A 22,334-nucleotide genomic window follows, 5' to 3' on the forward strand; every position below is an offset into this window, starting at 1 on the left:
AGACATTATTTACCTTTCAAAATGACTAGCCCAATTTTTGAAACCTTTTCATGAAACACTAATTCTTACAAAGAACCTACCTACTCACATAGATGCACTTGGATTGGAGGAGTGAGACCAGATGGAGTGTGGGAACAGAAGGCAGCAGAGAACTTGGGTGAGGAGTCAGCTAGGGACTCCTTCTCACCTAAATGCACACGAATCGCCAGGGGGCCTCATGAAGACACAGAGTCAGATTCAGGAGGTGTGGGTCTCACAAGGTTCTGCATCTCTCACCAGCTCCCAGGTGGGTGGGGCCTAGAATCTGCATCTCTCACCAGCTCCCAGGTGGGCGAGGCCAGGGTTCTGCATCTCTCACCTGCTCCTGGGTGGGCGGGCCTAGGTTCTGTATCTTTAACCAGCTCCCAGGCTATGCTGAGGCTACTGGCTTCCCAGTTTATACTCTGAGAGATAAACCCCATCTCAGAATACACATAGGTTTGGCTTATTCGTGACAGAACTGCAACCAGGGTAGCCACAAGTCACTAGCGGAGGAGATGGGCACGTTTTCAGTAGGGCTACAGATCAAGACACTAGAGAACAAGCAGTGAATAAGCAAAATCTGAACACTTTGCCTTTGAAACTCACAGGGTCACACTGAACACTTCACAGCATTTATGTCTTATTTGGCGTTTAGACTGGACATCATGAACATATTACTGACTCTCTAAACCACTCTGCCTAAGATCTAACTGATGGCCTATTTCACACAAATCAATGAAAGTAAACTCTTCTCTAAAAAAGAATTTGGAAATCGCTCTGGAATTCAGTGTCAACAGATTTAAATGATACCTCCCCTTCTTTCAATGATGTAACGTGGTCCATTAACGTCTTCTTTTTACCACTAACGTGACTTCTACTTCATAAACAAGATACAGGAAGTTTCTGAATCATATAAAACTATAGCAGCAATTACTACGAGGAGCTGAGCATTTCTCCTGAATTCACCAGAACGGCTGACTCCAGCCACAACCCCTCCCAGGGGCGCGAGGTGCTGGCTGTGCCCCACGACCTACTCTTTCTCCTGCAGCTGCAGCTGTAGGGCGTTCCGCTCGCCTTTCAGGCTCTGCACGGTCCCCCGGAGACGCTCGCTCTCGCTGTCCTCCTGCCGGTCGCCTCGCGGCTGCCTGGGCACAGCAGAGCTGGACGCAGAGTGCACCACGGCATTTGACTTGACCACTTCTGAAGCGTGTGACTTGGGGCTTTCCATCGAACTTATTTTCTAGAGGCGATACAGGCATTTTTTTAGACGTTCTTTCTCATTTACTTTGCGGTTATGAAGTCCAAAGGAAGAGACAGTGACCAAGGGAAACTCATCTCAAGCACAGTATGGGACTGCGTGTGACCTCACAATCCCGGGACAGCGCCACCTCACAGGAGCCCATCGGGAGGGGAGCCCGTCGGGGAAGTGAAGAGCACGCTGCCAGCAGAGCCCAGCCGGGGGCTGGTGGGGGGCAAGGCGCCATTCATAAGACAGAACATAGGCACAAGAGGCGAATTCATAAGCTTCTTTTCTTTGTGCTCATTTACCCTAATATTTCCTTTGGATTTCTGGAATTTTCGATCTCTATGCTTTTAATCGTAAGTGATAACCCAGTTGTGCCGGCTAGGAGCTATGGAGCACCTGCGGCTTGCCCGATGCCGGCCTGTCTCAGCCAAGAACGCACCGTCATGGCACTTCTGAGCCACCTCTGGCTGACTTTCTTCCTAACGAGCTTTATTTTCAAAATACCCACAATATATAAAAACTTCTTAGGTTTTTAATGCTGTGTAAATTGGCTTTGTCTAATGCTCCCCTTTGGTTTACTCTGCTCAGCCAAACAAGGGGGCAGCTCTCAGGATTTTGCCAGGCTACTCAAAGATGCTGACACTTCTGACCAACTCCAGAACAAGCGGATTGATTACTGACCAGAGGAGTGAGATCAAATCTGCAAATTCAAGTCTCCCCAGCTTTCTGGTGGCTGGACAGTTTTCTGAGGACTCAGATACAGAGGCTGGAGAGTGACCGGCAGCAGAAAGCCCACACGCACTCGTCCCACACGCGCAGGCCGGGCTTCTGAAAGGCTCTAGGATCACCTGCATCCAGCCCTGGTCACACACGGAGTCCAAAACCACGTGCCACGTGACCATGGCTTTGCCCCTGTGACACCAGGGGCAGGAACGGCACGACCCGTGGGTCTTATCCAGACCTGCGAGAAGTCTGCCCTGGGCACCGTCCAGTAGACGGCCACTATTCATTCACATGTTCACTTGAGTGTGAGTGTCCTGTGAGCAAAGGACTTGTCTGTCCCCACTTTACAAGCTGCCTGGCTTCTCCCTGAGCACAGGCTGGTCCTAAAGGACAGCAGGTGAGCGCAGAGGTGCACCACTCACTTTTTCCAGCTCTGCGATCCGTCTAAGCAGCCGGGGCTTACTCCATTCCACGTAACCTAACGGGAGCAAGGGTTTTAGGAAACACACTTCACACAACCACCCGGATGCCCCTTCAGCCCGGACCACCCGTCTCAAGCACAGCCTGCCAGTTTCCCCTTCCACAGCCAGCAGCAAGGCCGGGAGATCCCCACCTGGCAGGTTCTTATAAGCCAGAGTGCCTCCCCGCGAAGGAGTCTGTCCCCCACACTGTGGCGCTGTCCCTACTGGGACATCCGCTCCTGATCCTACCCATCAGGCCTGGACCCATCAGTCCAAGACGGTCCTTCTCAAGGTCACACGAGTCCACTCTGTCATATCCCCCACGCCCCTCCTCCCAGCACTTCCTTCCCTGGTGTTCCTAGCTCCACCAGCCGCCTTGCCAGCCCCCGGCAACGGCGCCGCAGGCTCACCCTCGCCTGTCGCCCTCTGCACACTGCCGAGTCAAGTCGGGGTCTGCACCCCGGGCCCACCTCTGCTGCACTCACTCACGGGCGCTCTGAATCCCACCCAGGTCTTCTGTTCGCTGGGGACCACCTGCCGAAGCCTCCGCCCTGAACTCCCTGACACATCCTGTCTCCACTTGGACACCCATTCCACACCACAGACTGGACCCGTTCCGCTCCCTCAGACCCGCTCCTCTCTGTCCTCTCCACCTCAGTAAAGGACACCCGTCCTTTCGGTCACTCAGATAAAAGCCCTGGAACCTGGCTCCTCCCTTCCCGCAGAGGCTGCCCCTGATCTCCCAAAGCATCCGGGGTGGCCACCTCTCACCCACACGGTGCTACTGCTCCGGGTCACCAGCAGCCCCTGCGAGGACACCGCAGAAGCCCCGTCTCCCCACAGTCCACTCAGCACAGACACTGGTCTTCTCCCCTTGGCCGAAACCCCAGGGGCCCAGGCACGGCCTTCACAGCCTTGTCCTGCGTCCGACCCTGTGACACCTTCTGTCTCATCGCCACCACCCTCCCACTGCCACCGCATGCTGGGCACACTGGCTCTGGGCCTGGCTGTCCCCCACCTGTCGCCATCCCCGAAGCCCCCATTCATAGGCCCACACCACTGCCCCCAACACGTGCGGTCTTCCCTCTGTGTTTTGCTCCCCGGCACTTAGTACCGCCTGACCCGTGACTGACGGGTTGGCTCCTCGTCCCCCTCCAGTTTGACGTCGCCCCCACGAGGGGTGGCTGCTCTCGTTCCCTACTCTGCTCCACTCCCTAGAAGGGTGCTTGGCGCACAGCAGGTGCTCGTTAGGTTTTGGAATAAATCTTAGTGTCGCCCGGCAGTACACGCCTGCGTTTGTGGCAATGGAACTAGGGCCTCGGGGGACGCGCGGGAGGGCCAGGAAGCTCCCGCAGCCTCCGCCCGCATCTTCCCTCAAAGAACGCGAGACGCGGCCTCTCCTCGAGCGTCCCTCCGCGGGCGGCTCCAGGGACGGTACCCTTCACGCTGGACACGGTGGGGGAGTTGCTCAGCACGCGGTCCAGGTCTTCCTTCAGGCTCTGGTTCTCTTCCGTGAGCTCCTGGACGCTCCGGGACAAGCTCAGGAGGGCGCTGCTCACTTTTTTTTGCCTTTTGAGGCCCATTTTCTTCTCCCCTGGAGGCCTGGGAATAACAAAGGCAAGGGCTGGGTTTGAGCTCCTAAACCAAGTTCATAAATGCCTTAAAAGAGGGGTGGGCACATGGCAGCCTGTCTCTGGCTCAGAGTAGTTTTTGCAGATACTTGCTATCAAATAGGGAACACGGACTTTTGAACCCCAAGGAAGCAAACTGTTATCCCCCAAACTGAATTCCATTCTCACTGGTAAACCTGTATAAGAAAATACTGTATTTGATACTAGTGATATATTTTAAGCTGCATCACTAAAAAGTGTGGGGGAACTTTCTGTCTTGTCCCATAAATACCTGTAGAATGGGTGTTGGCCCTTATCCCGCAAAGTCTAACATACAGCCAATCCTCACTGTTCAATTTCTGTATTTGCAAATTTGCCTACTTGGTAAAATTTATTTGTAACCCCTGAATCGAGACTTGGGGTGCCTTTGCGCTTGCTCAGGGACCCGGGCAGGGTGGCGGAAAGCCCGAGGGGCGAGTTCCTGGCGGGGTGGGGACTCTGCCTTCCCCGCAGTCCCCACGCGCTCCACCAGCGGCCCCCCTGCACTGTCTGTTGAGCGCTATTCTCCCATGTTTGTGCTTTCGTTGGTGATGTCGCGGTTTAAAACCGCCCCCTTCAGCACAATGCTCAGGGGCTGCCCCAAGTCCCTAATCGCAAGTAAGCACGTGTGTGCGACGCCGCTCGGAGAAAAGCAGTATGTACGGTCTTTAAACAGGAACACGCACAGGAACAGGGCGGGTGACGATGTGGTGACCTGAGGCTCACAGGGACCTACTCTGCACGTCCCCTGGGAGCGATGGCTCAGTATTCCAGCTGGTCGGTGCTGCCGGACACTTCACAGAACGCACCTGCTGCGAACGGCAAGAATCAACTGTCCTTTACAGAAAAAGCTTGCCAATCCCCAAAGGGGAAAAGGAAGGCCGTGCCTGGCCCAGGGTAAACGCCTGATACACGTTCACAGCTCAGTGCCGAGGCCTGGACGTGGCCAAATCTGTGATAAGGGAATCTTCGAGATAAGGAGACCCTGATGTCTCTCCTAAGAAACTCCTTTGAGGAAATGAACTTATATTCTTTGTACTTGAAATGTCTTCTTCACAAGGAAGGCCTGCTTTCAGCCGCAGTGCTAACTGTGCACAGAAGCTGTTCCGTAGCAGGAGCTAAGGACGTGACGCGCGGAGAGTTGAATGTGCTGTCAGTAGCTAGCACGTGGCCACTATGAGGGCACGTGTGTGACCGTCCCGGACGGAAACGTCCACTCGAGCCCCTAGCACACCACACAGGTGCTGGGTCCGAGGAGAAGGACAGCGTGTGCTGCTTGCACGTAATGCCTACGCTGATCTTAGGACCAAACACAAACATGGCTCCCGAGGACATGATCGTACCTCTTTCCTGCAGTTTCGGAGCTTGTCAAGAGAGTCTGGAGACGATGAATCTGTAACGGCCAAATTAAAGTACATTACAATACAAAATGAGCATGAGAAGAAGCTGTAATCCGATTCCTGATTTCTGCCTAGTGGCTGGAAGTAAGCTAAGGGTCCCCAGGGTGCAGCAGAACGACCGTCCCCCCACCCCAGAGAAGGCCACGCACCTCCTCGTAGTAAGTCTCCATGGCAATCCTCATCTCTTCCAAATTAGTGGTCTTCATATCAGTCTGCAGTTTGCTAGAAACCCAAGTTCAGAGTTAACACGGCAGTGCTGGCACCCCCCAGGGCAGACCAAGGGCAAGAGCGCTTCTGGGAACACCCGCCAAGGAAGGGCTTCGCCAGAGAAGCAGGCTGGGCGGGGAGCCTGGCGGACTTGCGTCAAGACCCAGGGAGGACCCTCACACCCTTAGGACCCCTGTGTTGGACCAGCCACCTCCAGGTGCAGTAAGAGACTCCCTAAAGCTGTTCCTTACTAAGTAGGAGGCTTTCTGGGAAGAAGCGAAGTGACTGTGAAGGACCCCCTATCGGGGTGAGAACAGCTGCCTCTGGGGGCAGGGGGAGGAGCGTCACGTCCCCCCCGGAGCACCAGCACATTCTCCCCACCCTCAGCACCCCACAGACTTCGGATGAAAAGCTCTAGCAGACAAATGAAAGTACAGTTAGAGTTCAGGATTCTGAAACAGGAGGAATCAGCAAATAATCAAAACGTTCACAGTTGACAATTCCGGCAAGAAACACAGGAAGGGGGAGGCTGTTGTACACAGGGGAGACTGGGGCCATAGAGCTCTCCTCTGCACCGCATTACCGGGGGAAGTGTGCACGGCCGCCCCCGAGCAGCACCAGGACGCCGCGGGAGCAGGGCAGGCAGCCGGCGTCCCAGCACCGAGGGCTGGCACCAAGACCACAGACCCACAGTGCGCGTAATCCAGCGATCCACAGAAGACCGAGGAGAGAAGGAGATGAAGGGAAGATACCATTCCCAGTGACGTTTGGAAGAGGTGTCTAATTCATCTTTTGGTACGAAGAGGAAGCTGGGACAAGGGACATGGGACGGGGGTGGGGTGGGGGACTGAAGCTACAGTCCGAGCAGACAGACCAGTATAGACTGGTACTGGGGACAAGGCAAGGCAAGGGGCGTGCATGCTGGCTCCAGCCTACCCACGGTGGGGCGAGGCCTCAGTGACCCTCCAGAACCCACCGCCCCTGGCCCCCGCCAGCACGTCCGTACTTGATCGTGGTGTCCTTCTCCTTGCACTGCTGCTCCAGCTTGAGAATCCTCTGCTTTAGCCCGTTAACGACCTGCCAATCGAACACCAGCACATCAAGTTGACTGCTTCCGTGTTGGCGACCTCCCCCTCCCTCTAGACACTCAGACTGCCCTGCCCCAGGCTGCCAGCTGACCCGGCAGCATCTGGACATCCTCCCCCCTTAATCGCTGGCTTCTTTTGTAGCCTCTAGGTGCAGCAAAGAGAGGGCCAACTGTCCCGCTGGCTCAGTGCGTGGTGGCGAGGGCAGGGCAGGGCCGGAGACATGCCTGCAGGTGCGGAGCTCTCCCTGCGGCCACGTTCCACACTTCAGAGAATAGACAGGATACATGGCCAGTGCTTTGGAGGAAGCCACTGCCAGCACTAGATACAAAGATCCCCAACCCTGAGCTGCCCTGGGCGACCACGTCCACAGTGTTCCCTTGGGAGTGAGCAGCGCGGACAGAGCCTGGAGAAGCGCCCCCTGTGCTTCCCTCTGGGGAACGCAAGACCGCTTCCACCTCATCTCTTCCTTCTCTCTGTTAACATAGCACTCTGGGAGATAGCACCCTTATGTTTCCGGAACACTATCCCTTTCTTTCTTCTTGAAGAGCCAACTGTCCTTTGGACAGTTAAATCCAATTAAAAAGCCAACTTTTTAATTGGATTTTAAGCCAATTTTAAATTGTATTAGTAATACGCGAATACATCTTGTTGTAAAAAATATTAAAACATTACAGACGAACTCTGCTCCTTGACCTTACCCCTCCCAACTAAATATTGTTCCAACTAGATCCGCATTCTCTAGACTCATTATGTGGACGCGTGCCCATCGACAGCAGGGCGTTCTGTTGTCTTGCAGAAACGGCTTTTCCTACCACGCAGTGTGCGGGATGTTATTTTCCCACCACGAATGGTCTTGGTGTCCATCCCTCGTGTGCCTCCAGATCTCGGGGACTCCCACACAGTATAATCATTCGGTGTGGACACCCACCCCTCTACTGATGGATGATGACGCTGCTAGCACTAACAAGCCCTCAGCAGCCAGCCAGCCCTCCCTGTGCAGGTGTGCAAACGTCTCTTGAGGGGAGACGCTGACCCGCACAAGCGTCCAATCACAAGACGCAGTGACTGAAAGGTGATCTGGCAGCAGGTATGAAAGTGGGAACAGTACACACCTGAGGATCTAGAATTTCTACTTTTAATCAACTTCAATAATAATAATTTAAAAAACCTATAGCAGAGCGCTGGATGGCTCAGTCGGTTGAGCCTCCGACTCTTGGTTTCGGCTCAGGTCAGGATCTCGGGGTCGTGAGATCAAGCCCAATGTCAGGCTCCGTGCTCAGCAGAGAATCTGCTTGAGATTCTCTCTGCCTCTGCCCTGCCCCCTGCTTGCATGCAGTCTCTCTCTCTCTAAATAAAATGAATAAAATCTTAAAAAAGAAAACAAAACCCACAGCATCAGAATAAAAATACAAAAGCCCTTCCTCTACAAGTATGCGTTATTTACATAATTCTAAATTCTCACCTAAATTAATCACATAGACGTTTCTGAACATAGCTATACTGTTTAATAGTCTTTAAAAAAAATTTTTTTCTGAAGATGTGTTTTAATGTGGCATTATTCTGATTTTAATGGTTTCTCTTCAATGTCGCCCTCCAATTGGGCAGCTATGAATATCCTTGTGTGAAAGGCTTTTTATAGTGTGTTTTTTCCCGGAGACACGGCCTGAAAGAGAGCAGTACTGGACAAACGGCAGGCACGACTTCAGGGCACGCTCCTCGGCTCGGTCACGCCAACCGAAAACACAGCGTCCGGCTCCGAGCACGCTTGTGCGTGCTCAGTCCTGCCGACACTGGTCGCAATCGTCTTACTCATGGTAGTTCAAGCGAACGTCTTCACTCAAGTATGCACCCTGGGGTAGCAGCGGGGACCGAGGCAGACGTGGTCTGGCTGCGCGGAGCCTATGGGTTTACCACGGACCCAACCCGGGTGAATCTCTTAACCTCAGTTTCCGGATTTTAAAAAATGGGGATTGAGTCCCTATCACAGAAGAAGTCAATGAGATTTTGTACGACTATACAAGGTCTAGGAGGTGCTACTCATCTAAACATGATTTTCTTGTGGAAACACTTGGATCTGTTCTCAGGCCCTGCAAGTATTTCCTTCGCGCCGTCCCAGGATCAGAGCCAGGCTCCAGCCACTCGCGCAGGGCTGACTGCTTGCTCTCTGCGGTGGGGGACGTCCCCACTGTGACGCTGTTCCCTACAAGGTACTGCCAGCACCGGCCCTCGGGGCTCGGGGCAGATTCACGTCCACCCGGCTCCCCCGTCATATCGATCCAGTTCCCGCTGTCGTCTCAGGGGGTTCTCTTATAAATTGTAGGTCACCAAACCCAATAATCGCCTCACTAATATTACTTAATTCCTTGTGTTCAATAATCTCAAAACTGTATCCCTTCCAGTTTTCTTTTCACATTTCACCTTGCTAAGAAAACCATGCTCCCTTGACTCAGGAGGTTTACGGGGGATACACTCCTGTCCACCTGCGGTGGCTTCCCGCCACGGCACTGACCACTGGATGGCGCCGTTGCCCGCCACCGGGCTTCCCTAGTCCGCTAGCGTTGTGCGGTCCCATGCGGCGGCGGCGTGTGCGCGTTAAGGGATCAGTCCAGTCCCGCTTGGTTTCTGTTTTCACTCAGCATCACTAGGTCAGCGTGTGCATTGCAGGTGCGGTGGGGGACATCCCCACTGTGATGCTGTTCCCTACAAGGTACTGCCTGCCCTGCGCGGAGCCTGCTCAGCCTCCCCTCGCGCCCCCCAACAGCGCCCGCAGCGTCTTCTCGTAACCCCTCGGCTCCGTGGAGACCGGTTTTAGGGAGCTCTGGGCCCTCGCTCTCTGTCACTCCTCTCGTACTGTGTTAGAGAAAAGGCATCCCTCCACCGCGGGCTGTTTTGAAAGTCGGATTTCAGTGGGAAGCTTATGTGTCCTGCTGGAGCGTGTACTCACCCAGCCGGTGTCAGGCCTTTTCTCTGCCAGAGTCCGGACAAAATCCGGGTCCTGCAGTAAGCAGATGGAGAGATGAAGACACGGGCGGCATGGCCTCTCCCCCCGACAGCCTGAGGAGCGGAGCCTGGGCCTTCCCAGCCTGCGGCTGGGTGCCGCCACCGCAGGGCCCAACTTACTCGGGATGGGTCCAAAAGCTGCTCTATCTGCCGGTCCTTCCTGCTGTTTTCCTCTTCTAGGCGCCGAAGCTTTGTTCGCATGAGATCCACGTCGCATTTCTGCGTGTGCAGTGACTGAAACAGAACCACACACACGTGCACCCGTGCACACACGTGTGCACATGAACATCCTGGTGAAACGCCAGTCGGAGCAGATCTTGCAAAGCGGTCCAGTGCCCAGTCAGGGCGCTGTGTGTGTCGCGGGGGGAAGGAGTGTGGGAGGTCACAGCAAGAAGCCCTGTGGGCGCCCCCGAGCGAGCCTGCGTCTGTCACAGCACGTGTCGCTAAAACTCGTCAAAGGCTCACTAACGTCCACTTAAAATCCTTGTACTCTGCTAGGGCTCAGGGGTCAGGGCAATGGCCTTACGATTTTTCACCACTCTGTGGTGAACGGAGGAGCAAAGACGGTGCAGTCAACTTCCCACTAAACCGAGCTGCCCTGTGGCAGTCTCTCCCACTCCCTACTCTGCACTTACATCACCCTTTTATGAAACAGCGATGGCGGGGCATCTTTCATTTTTGTTTTCCATGTGTTCACTTGAGAAAGCCGTCTCCCAGGCCATGGACCCCCCAGCCCAGAGAGCGGGAGGTTTAGGACACTCACAAGCTGCAGAGGGAAGCGCCCACATGGTCAGCTAGTGAGGTCAACTGGCTTTCAGCCTCGCCTGCAGCCTAACTAGCCAGCTTCTCCCTTCTGGGCACTCGTGGTGTGTAGAAAGAGGAACAGTGTCTGAACAAAACCACCACTGGCCAGCCGACTCAAAGCACACACCCAAAGAGGGCTGGCAGGTTGGCCATGTGCCCACGGTTGGCCAGTAGTGCTCTGGGGCATGAGAGGTCCCTGGCACTCAGTGGGGGTTTAATCAGTAAGTCAGTTCATGCACAATCATTGGGAAGGAGAAGAAATCATATGATGGCAATTCTGCTTCCCGAAATAGGGAGTACACTCACTGTTCCCCGTTCCTCCTGCTTTGCACAATGAGAAACCTTGGATACTGTACGGAAGGCAGACATAAGGAGGCTCAGAAGGGTGGAGAGAAGAAGCAGACAGCTCAGGACCCAAGAAACGACCGCAGAGTTTCCCCTTGTGCCTAATGTGCACTCAATGGAGTACGGGGGAAATCAATAGCCTGGACGAGCCCACGCGCACAGACAGGAAAGCCTCCTCTCCCCAGCAGGAAGGGGGCAGCCTCAACCAGGCAGAAAATTAATGGACAATAATGGCTCTACCTCGGGCAGACCCTGCACGACGCAGCGTGGTCCCACCCCTGTCAGTGCAGAGCCCAGCCCCCACCCCGCCAGGCCATAGCAAGGCTCCCTGCCCCCTCCTTGCTGGGGGACAGGGCTGGTCAGAGAAGGCCTGTGGGGGGGGGGGCGGTCAGGACTTCACTGTCCAGGGGTAATGAGGCCACACACACAAAATAAAATGAAAGGCTTCAATTCTAACATATCAAAATTACATTAAATATAAATGATCCAAACAAACCACCCAGAAAACAGAAACGGGCAAAGCAGATTAAAAAACATGGCCAACCACATGCTGTCTACAAGAAACTGATTTTAATGTAGCGAGATAGGAAGTGGAAGTATAAGGATGGAAACAGAGACGCCATTGAAAGGTTAACCAAAGAAAGCAGGAGTGGGTCCATTAGTGTCAAACAAAGCAGACATCGGAGAACAGAGACGGATGTTACACAGCGACCCTAAGGGTCAATCCACTGAGGACACAGCAACCCTAAACGCACACACGCCCAACTAGTGACAAAACTGAGGGGAAGCCAGACCCACGAGCACAGTGGGGCCTTCAACACCCTTCCCTGAGTGACAAGCAAGCAGCTGGACAGAAAGCCAGCAGGGGTGCAGGGGAGCTCACCCTGCCACCCCACAGGGGCTGATGGCCCCCACACGACACCCTGCCTGGCAGCAGCTTACACACTCTCTTCCCAGGCCCGTGGCACAGATGCGAAGAGGGGCACTCCCCGGGCCACGCGGCCACCCTGGACACACTTACAAGAAACAAAACTACTCGGGGTGTGTTCTGTGGCTACAATGAGTCCACTACAAGTTGGAAACAAAAACAACATGAAAATCTTCAAACTCTCACACACTTAACGACACAATTCCAAATAATTATGGGCCAAAGGATCTTCAGGCGATTAGCACGTCAAAAAAGTACAACAGTATCAAACTTCGCAGGATGCAGCTGGACCAGGGCTGAGCGGAAGGAGCCACTGGTATGGGCTGCCCTGGAAGGCTCCCAGGGCAGGACACTGAGTGGAAAGTGCCAACCTCAAGAGATCACACGCGGTGTAATTCCACGTACAGAATATCATCAGGATGCCAAGATTAAAGAGACGGGGAGAAAAGTCAGCGGTCACCGGGAGTTAGGAATGATGAGCGGGGAGGGAGACAGGTGTGACCACAAAGGGGCAGCTCGAGGGACAGCCTGGGGCAGCATGTGTGTTGACTGCGGTGGCAGGTACGTGACTATACACACGTGGAAACAGGGCACGGAACTGGACACGCACACTGCACCCACGTCTGCGTCCTGGTTTCGATACTGTGCTGACGGGTGGGGGAGACTGGTGCAGGGGACTCTCTGTGCCACCCCTGCCACTGCCTGGGGCGGTCTACACCCCTGGCCCCTCGCTGACTGCCGGGCTCCCTGGGACGGTCTACACCCCCTGGCTGAGTGCCGGGCGTGGCATGGAAGTGCTCGCATGGGTACTTTGCTGAACTCCCACAGCGACCCTGTGAAACTGCACCTTTATGGTCCCCATTTTTCACCAGGAAACTGAGGCATCACTTGCCACTGAAGAACGACTCCGACGCTCAAGACCCCAGAGCCAGAGCCATGGCAGTGAAATTCTCTTCTCTGTGCATTTAGAAGCCTAGGCTGATTTTTTCCAGAAGCCTGTGATTGTAAGTTTGAGTAAAGTCAGTATCATTCTAGCCAGAGACCCATCTCTAGCCCCAAGAAGATTCGAGAGTGCCACTGCAGTGATTACTCAGAGTTCAAAATAAGGGTTCTCCCCACAGTATCGCTGATAAGCAGTGGTCCAACATTTGCTCACGACTTCGAGGGACAAGGGAGTAAGGGTGTGAGGGCAGCACCTTCACTGCTGGGCCGCTCCCACGGGGGCGCAGTCTCTCGGTTGTACCTGGAACCTGAGCACCCTGTCTGGACCGACACAGAAGGACTGTTTCTTGTACACAGCGGCCTAGACCGGGTGCCCCTCAGGGAGGGACGGCTCGCAGGCTCCTCGCCATGGCCGTGCCCTGGCCGTGCTGGCTGCCCATACCCTGTCCGACCCCTGGTGCCCAAACAGGCCGTGGTCCCCCAGATGTGGCTCGGCTGGCGGGGACAGCAGGGCTAGAAAGAGACTAACGTTATGGAAGGGACTGAACCTTGGCCTCTTCTCTAGGGGCACGAGAACGCGAGGGGGCACTAAAGAACAGCGGGGGAGTCGCGGTTACGGTGAAGGTGACGAGGATGATGGTGATTTATCTCAGTGCGATTTATACTTCGGGGACTGGGAGATAGCCCGCGGCAGTAAAAGCAGCCTTGGCCTTGGGAGACGGACGGCCTTGGTGGAAGTCTTCATTCTGCAACCGGTTGACCTTGAACAGACTGCTACATTGCCTGAGTCTCAAGGTCATCGCCAGCCGTGAGCTCCGTCTCAGATAGATCCATTGAGTGAGGGCACGTCCGGTTAACACGGAAGAGACACAACTCGGGAGGCTGCTGATAACAACGACACCAGCGACCTCACCTGATGCCAAACCTCTGCGTGGAGGGGCTGCGAGGTCAAGCCTGTGTTTCCCCTGCCTCCCTGCCACGCTGCGGGAGCAGAGCAGAGCAGAGATGGCGTGGGCACACTGGGGAGCCCTCTCCCGCAGCTGGCTCGAGGTGGGCCACCCAGCTTCCAAGGCACGGGGCCGGGCTTCGAACTCGGGTGTCCCTCCAAAGCTCACGTTCTTTCTGTGCAGACGCGTCAGCACCAACCTTGACCTTCCCACCCGTCCTCACAGAAGGCTCTCACTGTCCAAAACCGCAAGGGACAGACAGAAACACTACCTTCTTCAGCTCAATGATCTCGTCGTACATGTCTTCCTTCTCTCTGTAGACCAGGGTCCCAGGAACGTGACCTGGAGGGTGACATGCAAACGTCTGAAAAGATCATCCCAACAGCAGAAAGAATTCTTGGCTGTACCTTAAGGAAAACCTGGAGGTTGATACAATTATCCTTTTAAAAAAAAGAGGATAAGAAAAAAAAAAAGAGCAAAGATAGTTCAACATTTTTAGCCTGACCGTGATACTTTTCCTAAAAGTAAGGTGACTAAAATGGATAGCAATACAGAAAGATAAAGCAGGAGGAAACAGAAAGGTGTGAACACAGGCCTTACTTGCAGGAAAAGGAAAGAAGGGGTCAAAAGGAGAAGTGGTATGTTCAGGTTCTAAATAGCAAACAGAACAGAAAGACAAACAACACCCCTTCCCATGTTGAAACCGTGAAGCACACTCTGGTTTCATTGTGACACCCAACACACTGAGACGCGAAAACATTCAAGCCTAAAGTAGAACTCGGAGCCAGCCAACGCAGGAAGGGGGTGAGCTTAGGGTCACAGTGACCAGGGCTTGCCGTGCTCCCAGCACAGGTCCGCAAGGAGAGCAGTGAGAGCCGGGCAGGAAACGTGGATAAAGACCAGGCAGGAAGACAGACACAGGACAACAGATCCAGCTTTCCTGGGGACATGTGGGCTTTTCCTTATTTGCAATTGTTATTTCTAAGATTGTGTATCCAATAGGTTTCAGTAAGACTCCCAGTTTAGGCAGGTGGGCCCTACTGGAGCCCGGGAAGATGCCACTGTCCATGTCAGGAAAGCTACTTTCTTGGAGGACAGAGTAGATTTGGAGGACCCCTGTCTTCTCTCCGTGATCTCGTAGGGACGGAGCCAGCACAGGAAGTCCCAAATCAGTGTCAAAGCAGATTCCGAGCTGTCCCTCCTGCTTGTCCTTGCTCGTGGCCTCGTCACCATCACCGTGCTCACCATTGCTGGCAGAACGCCTGACGTTCAACCTCCTCATTCTGAACGCTTCCATCAGACAGTCGGGCGTGCTGCTGGGGGGGCTGGTCCACGCACACTCCAAGGTCAGGTCTGACTTCAGGGGCTGGGTCAGACTTCCTGGTTTGAACGTGCATGGATTTAATACGATAGGTACACACAAACACAACGGGAGCTTTTGTCTCTAACAATCCATCTTCCCGGGCGGAAGAAAGCTTCAGTCAACCAGCAGGTAGTGGCAATCATGGTATGCGGATAAATGTTCAATAAGCAGCTCTCGAGAGACAAAGAAAGCCCAGGTTTGTGGCATCTGCCTATCTCCCACCACGCCCAATTTCAAGCTGCCAGTGTGACATCGACCAGCTCACAAAATTCCTAAAAATGGCACAGTGGGCTCTCGCAAGCTGGTAGGAGCTGGCTCCAACAGGCCAGGACAGCCGTGCTGAGACATCCTAAGACTCACGGGCATATGGTGTCACACATGCAGACCGTCAGAAACAGCCAGAAACCACACTGAACGTTACGTAAAGGTTACGAAATATAAAATAACGAGTAAAATAAAAATAAATAATAAAAATAAGTTTAAAAAAATCATAAAAACTCTCTCTTACGTCACCTGCCACAATTCCTAAGACTGCCCCGTGGAGCAGCAACCACGTACCTTGCTTTGAGCTCCCCAGCCACAGCTTCTGTGGCGCCAAGGACATTCTGTTGCCAAGAGGCATGCTCGCCGCCGTCCTCAAAGATCTCCAGGACGCCACTTTTCTCGGCTTAGAGTGATAAGGTGACTCTAGAAAGTCAACATACGGTTTCAGAGGTGCAAGAGGTCAACGCCTCTCAACGTAAGTGCCCAAGAGCGACAGAAACAGGACCGCAGAACGTTCACAGGAGTATTTGACAGAAGTGGAAACACAGTTACCATACGTACGTATACTTACGTTTCTTTTAAAAATTGTGGTATAAAGACATAACGTAACAGGAAATTTATCTAAAAGTACAAATCCATAATTCTGCCACTATTTGACGTTTTCTGATGTGTGTGTAGTTTGACATAGTCGCGGTATAGTCAACACACAATTTTGTGTCCTTTATACTCGACACTGCAATAGATTTTTCATTTCGCCAGAGTGACATAAGCAATAATATCAAGAACTTATTAAAAAATCTAGAGGAAATGAGAAAAAAATTACCATTTTTGATTTTATCAAAACAAGGGAAATATTTTAAAGGTCATTTTTAATCTGGAATTTCATCTCTTTAATTATGGAAGATATGACAAATTTATGTGAAAACTTAGTTATTCGTAAAACATGCTTATAAGTAGCAAAGAAATGTCTGTCTAGAGCAGGTTCTGAAAACCCAAGTCCAATATATTTAATTTTTTAAATATTTCTATGTTTTTTCCATGGCTTCAAAATTTATGAGGAATGTCCCATTAAAATTTAGAACAGGAGAATAAAGACCCATTAGACCCGGACGCATTTTCAGCAGGACAGCTGAAGGCCTTCCAAGCTTTGTCCATTGAAGTGCTCAGTAATAAAGTAAATTAGCGATCAGGGAAACGGCTCCCCAAGTAACATTCCCCTCCTAAATGTACGTGATTCCTCAGTGAATGGTAAGAATTCCTCAGGAAACGTGCGCACACACGGACCAAAGCGGGGCAGGCAGAAGGAAACACGGGCGGAGAGGCACGTTGGCGAGCAGGGCTGCAAGCACCCAGCCCCCACGCTCCAGAAGCTACAAACCCACATAGGGCTGGCTTAGGCGTTACAGAGCCACGCTTGTGACGTGAACAGGACACGCAGTCGCTGCTGTCAAGGCCCAGGAATCCGGACAGAAACACACCTGCAGAACAGGACTCCAGAGGCCGTGAAGGGAGCGGGCCTCAGAGCTGAGATCGGGCCAACCGGCGTGAGAGGCAGCGCGGGCCCAGGGAGAGAGGCGCCAGAGCACGGGGGGACAGGACACGCAGGTCAGCGGGGAGCGGGGCACCTGCGATCAGTGCTGGTGCAGGACGGGACTTCCTGCCAGGCCGCCAGGAGAAAGTGTGGGGAGACGTGGGGCCGCTGAGGCTCAGTAGCCCCTCGAGTTGTGATTTGGGGGTTCTCACCATTGTAACCGACATGAAGCACACTTCTGACGTTTACAGAAATCAAGATAAAAGCAATTTGATTATTACGATTTTAGACACCTTAAGTGCTGACTTCTGGTAAGAATAATGGAAGGTGCTGTGATATTTACCTTCCGTACCTTGTAGCCGTGAAGGACTTAGAACAAAATGTTCTAAAACAAGAAGATTTGAACCACAAACACCACACTTTTACTTTATATCAATTCTCAATTTCCTCCGTGGAAGGAGAGCAAGGACATCAAAAGTCCAAACTGATACATAACTTCTCTCTGTTTATATTTCTTCATAATAAAAAAAATATTTTCTTTCCTTGGCAGGAATTATCTTTCTAATTATGTTTTCCTTGGGCTAACATGAAAGCCCATTAGTATTCTCTGAGTGTGTCCTACACGTGACACGGTGTGTTTGAAACGCACACGCATGGAAGGAACATACATACCCGTGTAATAGAGTCAGGGACAGCCTCAGGTTTTGGGGGAGCAAAAGGAAGCCAACACAGGATTTAAACTTTGTCACGAAGACACGCCTAGGCATAAAATCCCCACGCGGCTCACCGTGTGTTAGAGCAGTGTCAGAACAGCGGAGAATGAGAGAGGCCAGCCGGCCGTCTGGACGAGCCCCGCGCCACGGACTGAATGTTCGTGCCCCCACGAGTCCTATGCTGCAACCTAACCCCTACTGTGATCACGTGAGGGGGTGAGGGGGGGGGGGGGGGGGGGTTCCTGATGCGATTAGTGCCCCCACAAAAGGGACTCCACAGAGAGGCCTCGCCGCCTCCCGCATGAGAGATGCAACCCGGCATTGGCTGTCCGCAGCCCGGAAGAGGCCTCACCAGAACCCGACCATGCGGGCGCCCAGCCTTGGACGTGTGGCCTCCAGGACTGTGAGAAGTAACTGTTCAGAAGGCCCCCAGACCTCAGCTCAGCCACCTGGGCAGAAGAGGACCCACCCCTGCAGCCTCGTGTCCACCTGCTTGTCCACGGCCAAGGATGGTGTCTCCTGGACAGAGTGGCCACCCCCGCCGAGGACAGGGAACACAGAAGTGCCTGGTGGACACAGCCCGGGCGAGGCCACAGGAGACCATGACACCTGCTCTGTACGGTGTGCCAACAGCAGCTGACTCAGGAGCCAATCCCAAGGGGACGAAGCCCTCAGACCATGGCAGCATTCCAAAGACACAAGAGGGTTCAGAAGGCGGGGAACGAGCACAAGAGGCTAGAAACACGGCATCTGCCGGGGGCTCTGGGGACAGCAACTCAGGAGCCTCAGCCCCTCGCCAGGCCTCCTCCCATGGGGACCATGGGGACCACAGGGGCCACGGGGGAAGGCGGGGACCCCACGAGTGCCAGCTCACAAGACCCCAACACAAAACAGAGCCGAGCGGTGGAAGTGTCGCATTTCAATGACCCCAAGTGTTTGAAGAAGACATTCGAGATCTTTCTCCCAAGACGCCAGGGAAGGACAGCTTCTGAAAACCGTTTTCTGGACTAAACTGCAGAAATTTGAGGGATGAGGGGACTGGTCATACTTACTCGCTGATGTGGGTGGAGGTTTGTGGGAACTTTTCCTTTTTGCTTTCTGAAAGAAAGAAGAAATGAGGTAAAGCAGCTGAGCCTTCTGGAACAGCCCAGCGGTCCCAATCACGAACCACAGGCGTGTTCAGGATCGGGGTGGGGCAGGTGCAAGGGCAGCGAGAGAGGAGAGCAGCTCAGCAGAGGCATGAGCGCAGGCTGAGCCAAGGAAGAGCCCACAGCACAGCGGGGCGACCCCAGGAAACGGGATCAGTGCCGCGCTCTGAGCCGGGTCCCCGGGAGCCCTGGTGACACTACGTAAGCGCAGACTGAAGATACCCCACAACAGCATATCTTTGACCACCGCACTATCCTCATGCCTGTGCCGGGAGCACCAAGCTGTGCCCATCCACAAGGGCAGATTTGGCAAGAAGCAGCCCCTGAGAATAGGGCACCTGCAAATCCGCCTGCGGAGGGGAGGTCCAGCAGAGGAGTGACCTGTCGGCATCCCGTCTCCCGGGACAACCCTGATGCCAGGTGCAGAACCGGGCACCAACTGGGTTCTCCTACCACTACTTATGTGCCCAGAGAAATGACACGCCCTCCACGCCTGTGTTCCTCGACTGCTCCCCACGAGACAGAGAACGCCTCTCACGTCCCCGCCAGCAGAAACAGGACTCTATGCTATGCATTTTACCCAGCAGGCGGGCTGGATCCCCACTCTCCAGGGAGCAGCTCGGGCCCCGGTCCTCAGTGGCGTTGAGGGAACACCCCTCATGCTGCAGAGGTCTCTCACGGCAGACAAGGGGCCCGAGAGGCTCCCCCGAGTGCACAGAGCTGTGGTGGGTCGGCAATCTGCTGCTGCCACATGTCCTCAGGGCTCTGTGCTGAGGGCCATGGATGACTCTGCCTGCTGGAGACATGCGCCCTGGGCTCTTCTTTCACCACCGCCTGGCTGGCAGGTTTCGTACCCAGCACAGCTTCCCACGCGAATTCAGACAGGCCAGGCTGGGGGCTAGTTTGCCTGGGGACCCGTGCTGTCCACTCTCCCTTCAGGCTAGCTCCCTGCATCCCAAGGACCCTGGGGGCCATCCGGCCAGGACATCATGCAGTGCCACGGCTGCAGCTGCAAAAGGGTCTCCTATCTCCCCTCAGAGCCCTCTCCCTCCCCTCACATGGCAGGACTGGGAGCCGGGGGGGAGGGGGTGTAGCCAAAACCAGACCCAGGATAGCAGCTCACAATCTGCCTCAAATATACTCCACTCAGGACCAACATCTGGATCAAGTCTTAAAATTATAACCACAGTTGTTTACATCTAACTAAGGGCTCCAAGCTCTTCAACTGCCGAGTATCACGTGGAGTGTGTTCTCTAGCTCTAAACACAACATCGGTGGGGAATGACCTGGTGCACGCGTTTGAGTAACATGAGCAAAGGCAAAATCGCCAGCGCGGGGATAAGCGGCTGCCCCCCGATCACACTCACCGTCTCAAAGTCAGAGTCAAAGGTAATTGCAGATAGACTGTCATCTCCCTGGAAGAAGAGATGCAGACATTGAGATTTTCGGGCACCTGCTTGGCTCCCCACGGTCATACACACAAGGTGGAACGAGCCCACCCATGCTGCGGAGGCAGAGATTCAAGAAACCCAGTCAGAGTAAGCAGGTGGCGGCCAGACGGCTTAGCCCAGAGGAAGGAAGGGGTGGGGACACAGAGCAGAATCTCTGCCTGCCAGGCCATCTGTGTCTGTCCACCCAGCGACACATTTGCACGGAACCTCTGGGTACTGTTGCTAAAGAGAGGATAAAAGGATTTCGTTTTCCACATTGTTTAAATGTGCTCTCATTCACCTTCACATCAAAGCACAAGGAATCTGTGACTGGATCCTGATAAGAACAAGTTGAAGTCATTTAAAAAACATACTCATTCATACATGCATTATTTGGACTCATAAAGCTTCTTGCCCTGGCCCGGGGCGGGGGCGGGAGGCAGAATAAATTCTGTACCACCTAAATTCAGGACTAGGATGTAGTTTCTCCAAAGAAGACTGTTTCCAGGTGCTGGGTGGCTCAGTAGGTGAAGCGTCTGCCTTGGGCTCAGGTCGTGATCCCAGGGTCCTGGGATTGAGCCACACATCGGGCTCCCTGCTCAGTGGGGAGCCTGTTTCTCCCTCTCCCTCTGCCCCTGCTCATGCTCTCTCTCACTACCTCTCTCTCTCAAATAAATAAATAAATAAATGAAAACTTAAAAGACTAAAAAAAAAGAAGAGTGTTTCCACGTAACTCACCGACTCAAGTTTATTTTTTTTTATTTTCTTTCAGTTTTCTTTTTTTAAAAATTTTATTTATTTGTCAGAGAGAGCAAGCACAAGCAGGGGGAGGAGCAGAGGGAGAAGCAGGCTCCCCGCTGAGCCAGGAGTCCAATGCAGGACTCAATCCGAAGACCCTGGGATCATGACCTGAGCCGAAGGCAGATGCTTAACCAACTGAACCACCCAGGCATCTCTCACCAACTCAAGTTTAAATTCTAAAAGAAGAGAGAAAGGAGAAACAAGACTTAAATCCTTTCAGCCTGTTGTGCCGCTGATTGAGGAAGCTGCGGCTGGGAGTTAGGACCGCACGCCCCTCCTGTGAACCCGTGCTGCTGTGTCTGGCTGCTGGGGGGAGCGTGTCCCAGCGAGCTGTCTGCGGTGTGGTGAACCCACTTACAACCCCAGGGGGACTTTGCTGCCTTCTCAAAAGCACACGGACCCTCTGCAGGGCTGAGGATCCGCACTTTAAACGACAATGCTGCTGGCGCTTGAAGGTCCACTGCCACCAGGGGTCGCTGTAGGGCCGGGGCAGCCTCCCGCACCAGCTCTCTGAAGCAGAGTCTGGACTGATGGTGCGGTGTGGGGCCAGGGGAAGGGAGCCTGCTCAAATGAGCAGGATCTTCTATCAGCCACGGACTTGGGTTTTCGTCACTAAACAGGTGACGTTTTCGGGGTAAATAGCACATGCCGATTACAGAGAGTTTTCCTTGAGCAAAGTGTATGAACACAATGGGCAACATTTAGGAAGGGACGGCAGGAGATTCGATGCGCAGATCCCGGGCAAGACCAGAGGTGCCACTGTGACGATAGTGTCTGGGTGCCCTGGCATGGCAAAGGACGCGCCTGCCAGCGGCGTATGTGGTCCACTGGAAACTACGTACAGCAGCAGCAAAAGGTTGCTTTTGCGAACACTCGTTATTATTGTTCTGAATAAAACCTTGAAAACTGTGTAATGACCTGAGTCATTAAATAAAACCAAGTGACCTCCCTCTCCAACACGTGTGCTCGCCCACCACGCCTTCTCCCCAGCCAGTCCTCCCCATGGGTCACCAACTGCGCCGTGCCAGTCACGTCTGGAACCACAGAGCCGCCGCAGACCCGCCCTTTCAGTCCACAGGAGAGAGACCACAGGCACCGTTAATTAGAGCCAGCACATTAGCGGCCGGTTCCCTGAGTGCGATCCGCGCTGCCGCGGGCTGGAGGGCTAGACTGCACCCGTCTGCAGCGCGGCAGGCACCCAGGGACCGAGGGCGGGCCAAAGGGGAGAGTCCCGTGAGGCCTGCAGCAGCATCGGGCCTCTGTGCCAGCTGTGTGATGTGGGTCACACCACTGACCCTCCGCATCTCAGCTTCCTCGACCACA

The 22,334-nt window shown here is 53.8% G+C and overlaps 1 protein-coding gene across 3 annotated transcripts in view; it reads right to left on the reverse strand.

Moving 5' to 3' along the window:
• Positions 1-22,334, reverse strand: part of IQCE (IQ motif containing E) — a 46,241-nt gene that overhangs the window by 18,679 nt on the left and 5,228 nt on the right. For 2 of the 3 annotated variants that reach the window (XM_040634699.1, XM_040634701.1), the window contains exons 2-14: positions 20,148-20,195; positions 18,685-18,730; positions 15,683-15,811; positions 15,007-15,141; positions 14,033-14,103; positions 9,916-10,029; positions 9,740-9,790; positions 6,714-6,784; positions 5,650-5,722; positions 5,444-5,493; positions 3,890-4,053; positions 2,413-2,468; positions 1,056-1,261 (exon numbers count right to left, since the gene is read on the reverse strand). In XM_040634699.1, the coding sequence (XP_040490633.1) occupies positions 1,056-1,261; positions 2,413-2,468; positions 3,890-4,053; positions 5,444-5,493; positions 5,650-5,722; positions 6,714-6,784; positions 9,740-9,790; positions 9,916-10,029; positions 14,033-14,103; positions 15,007-15,141; positions 15,683-15,811; positions 18,685-18,730; positions 20,148-20,195 (1,214 nt within the window). The remainder of the gene's footprint in view (positions 1-1,055; positions 1,262-2,412; positions 2,469-3,889; positions 4,054-5,443; positions 5,494-5,649; positions 5,723-6,713; positions 6,785-9,739; positions 9,791-9,915; positions 10,030-14,032; positions 14,104-15,006; positions 15,142-15,682; positions 15,812-18,684; positions 18,731-20,147; positions 20,196-22,334) is intronic. The other variant, XM_040634700.1, reaches the window with a different exon arrangement.

The sequence above is a fragment of the Ursus maritimus genome, unplaced genomic scaffold (genome assembly GCF_017311325.1).
Source record: "Ursus maritimus isolate PB19 unplaced genomic scaffold, ASM1731132v1 scaffold_2, whole genome shotgun sequence".
Taxonomy (NCBI): domain Eukaryota; kingdom Metazoa; phylum Chordata; class Mammalia; order Carnivora; family Ursidae; genus Ursus; species Ursus maritimus.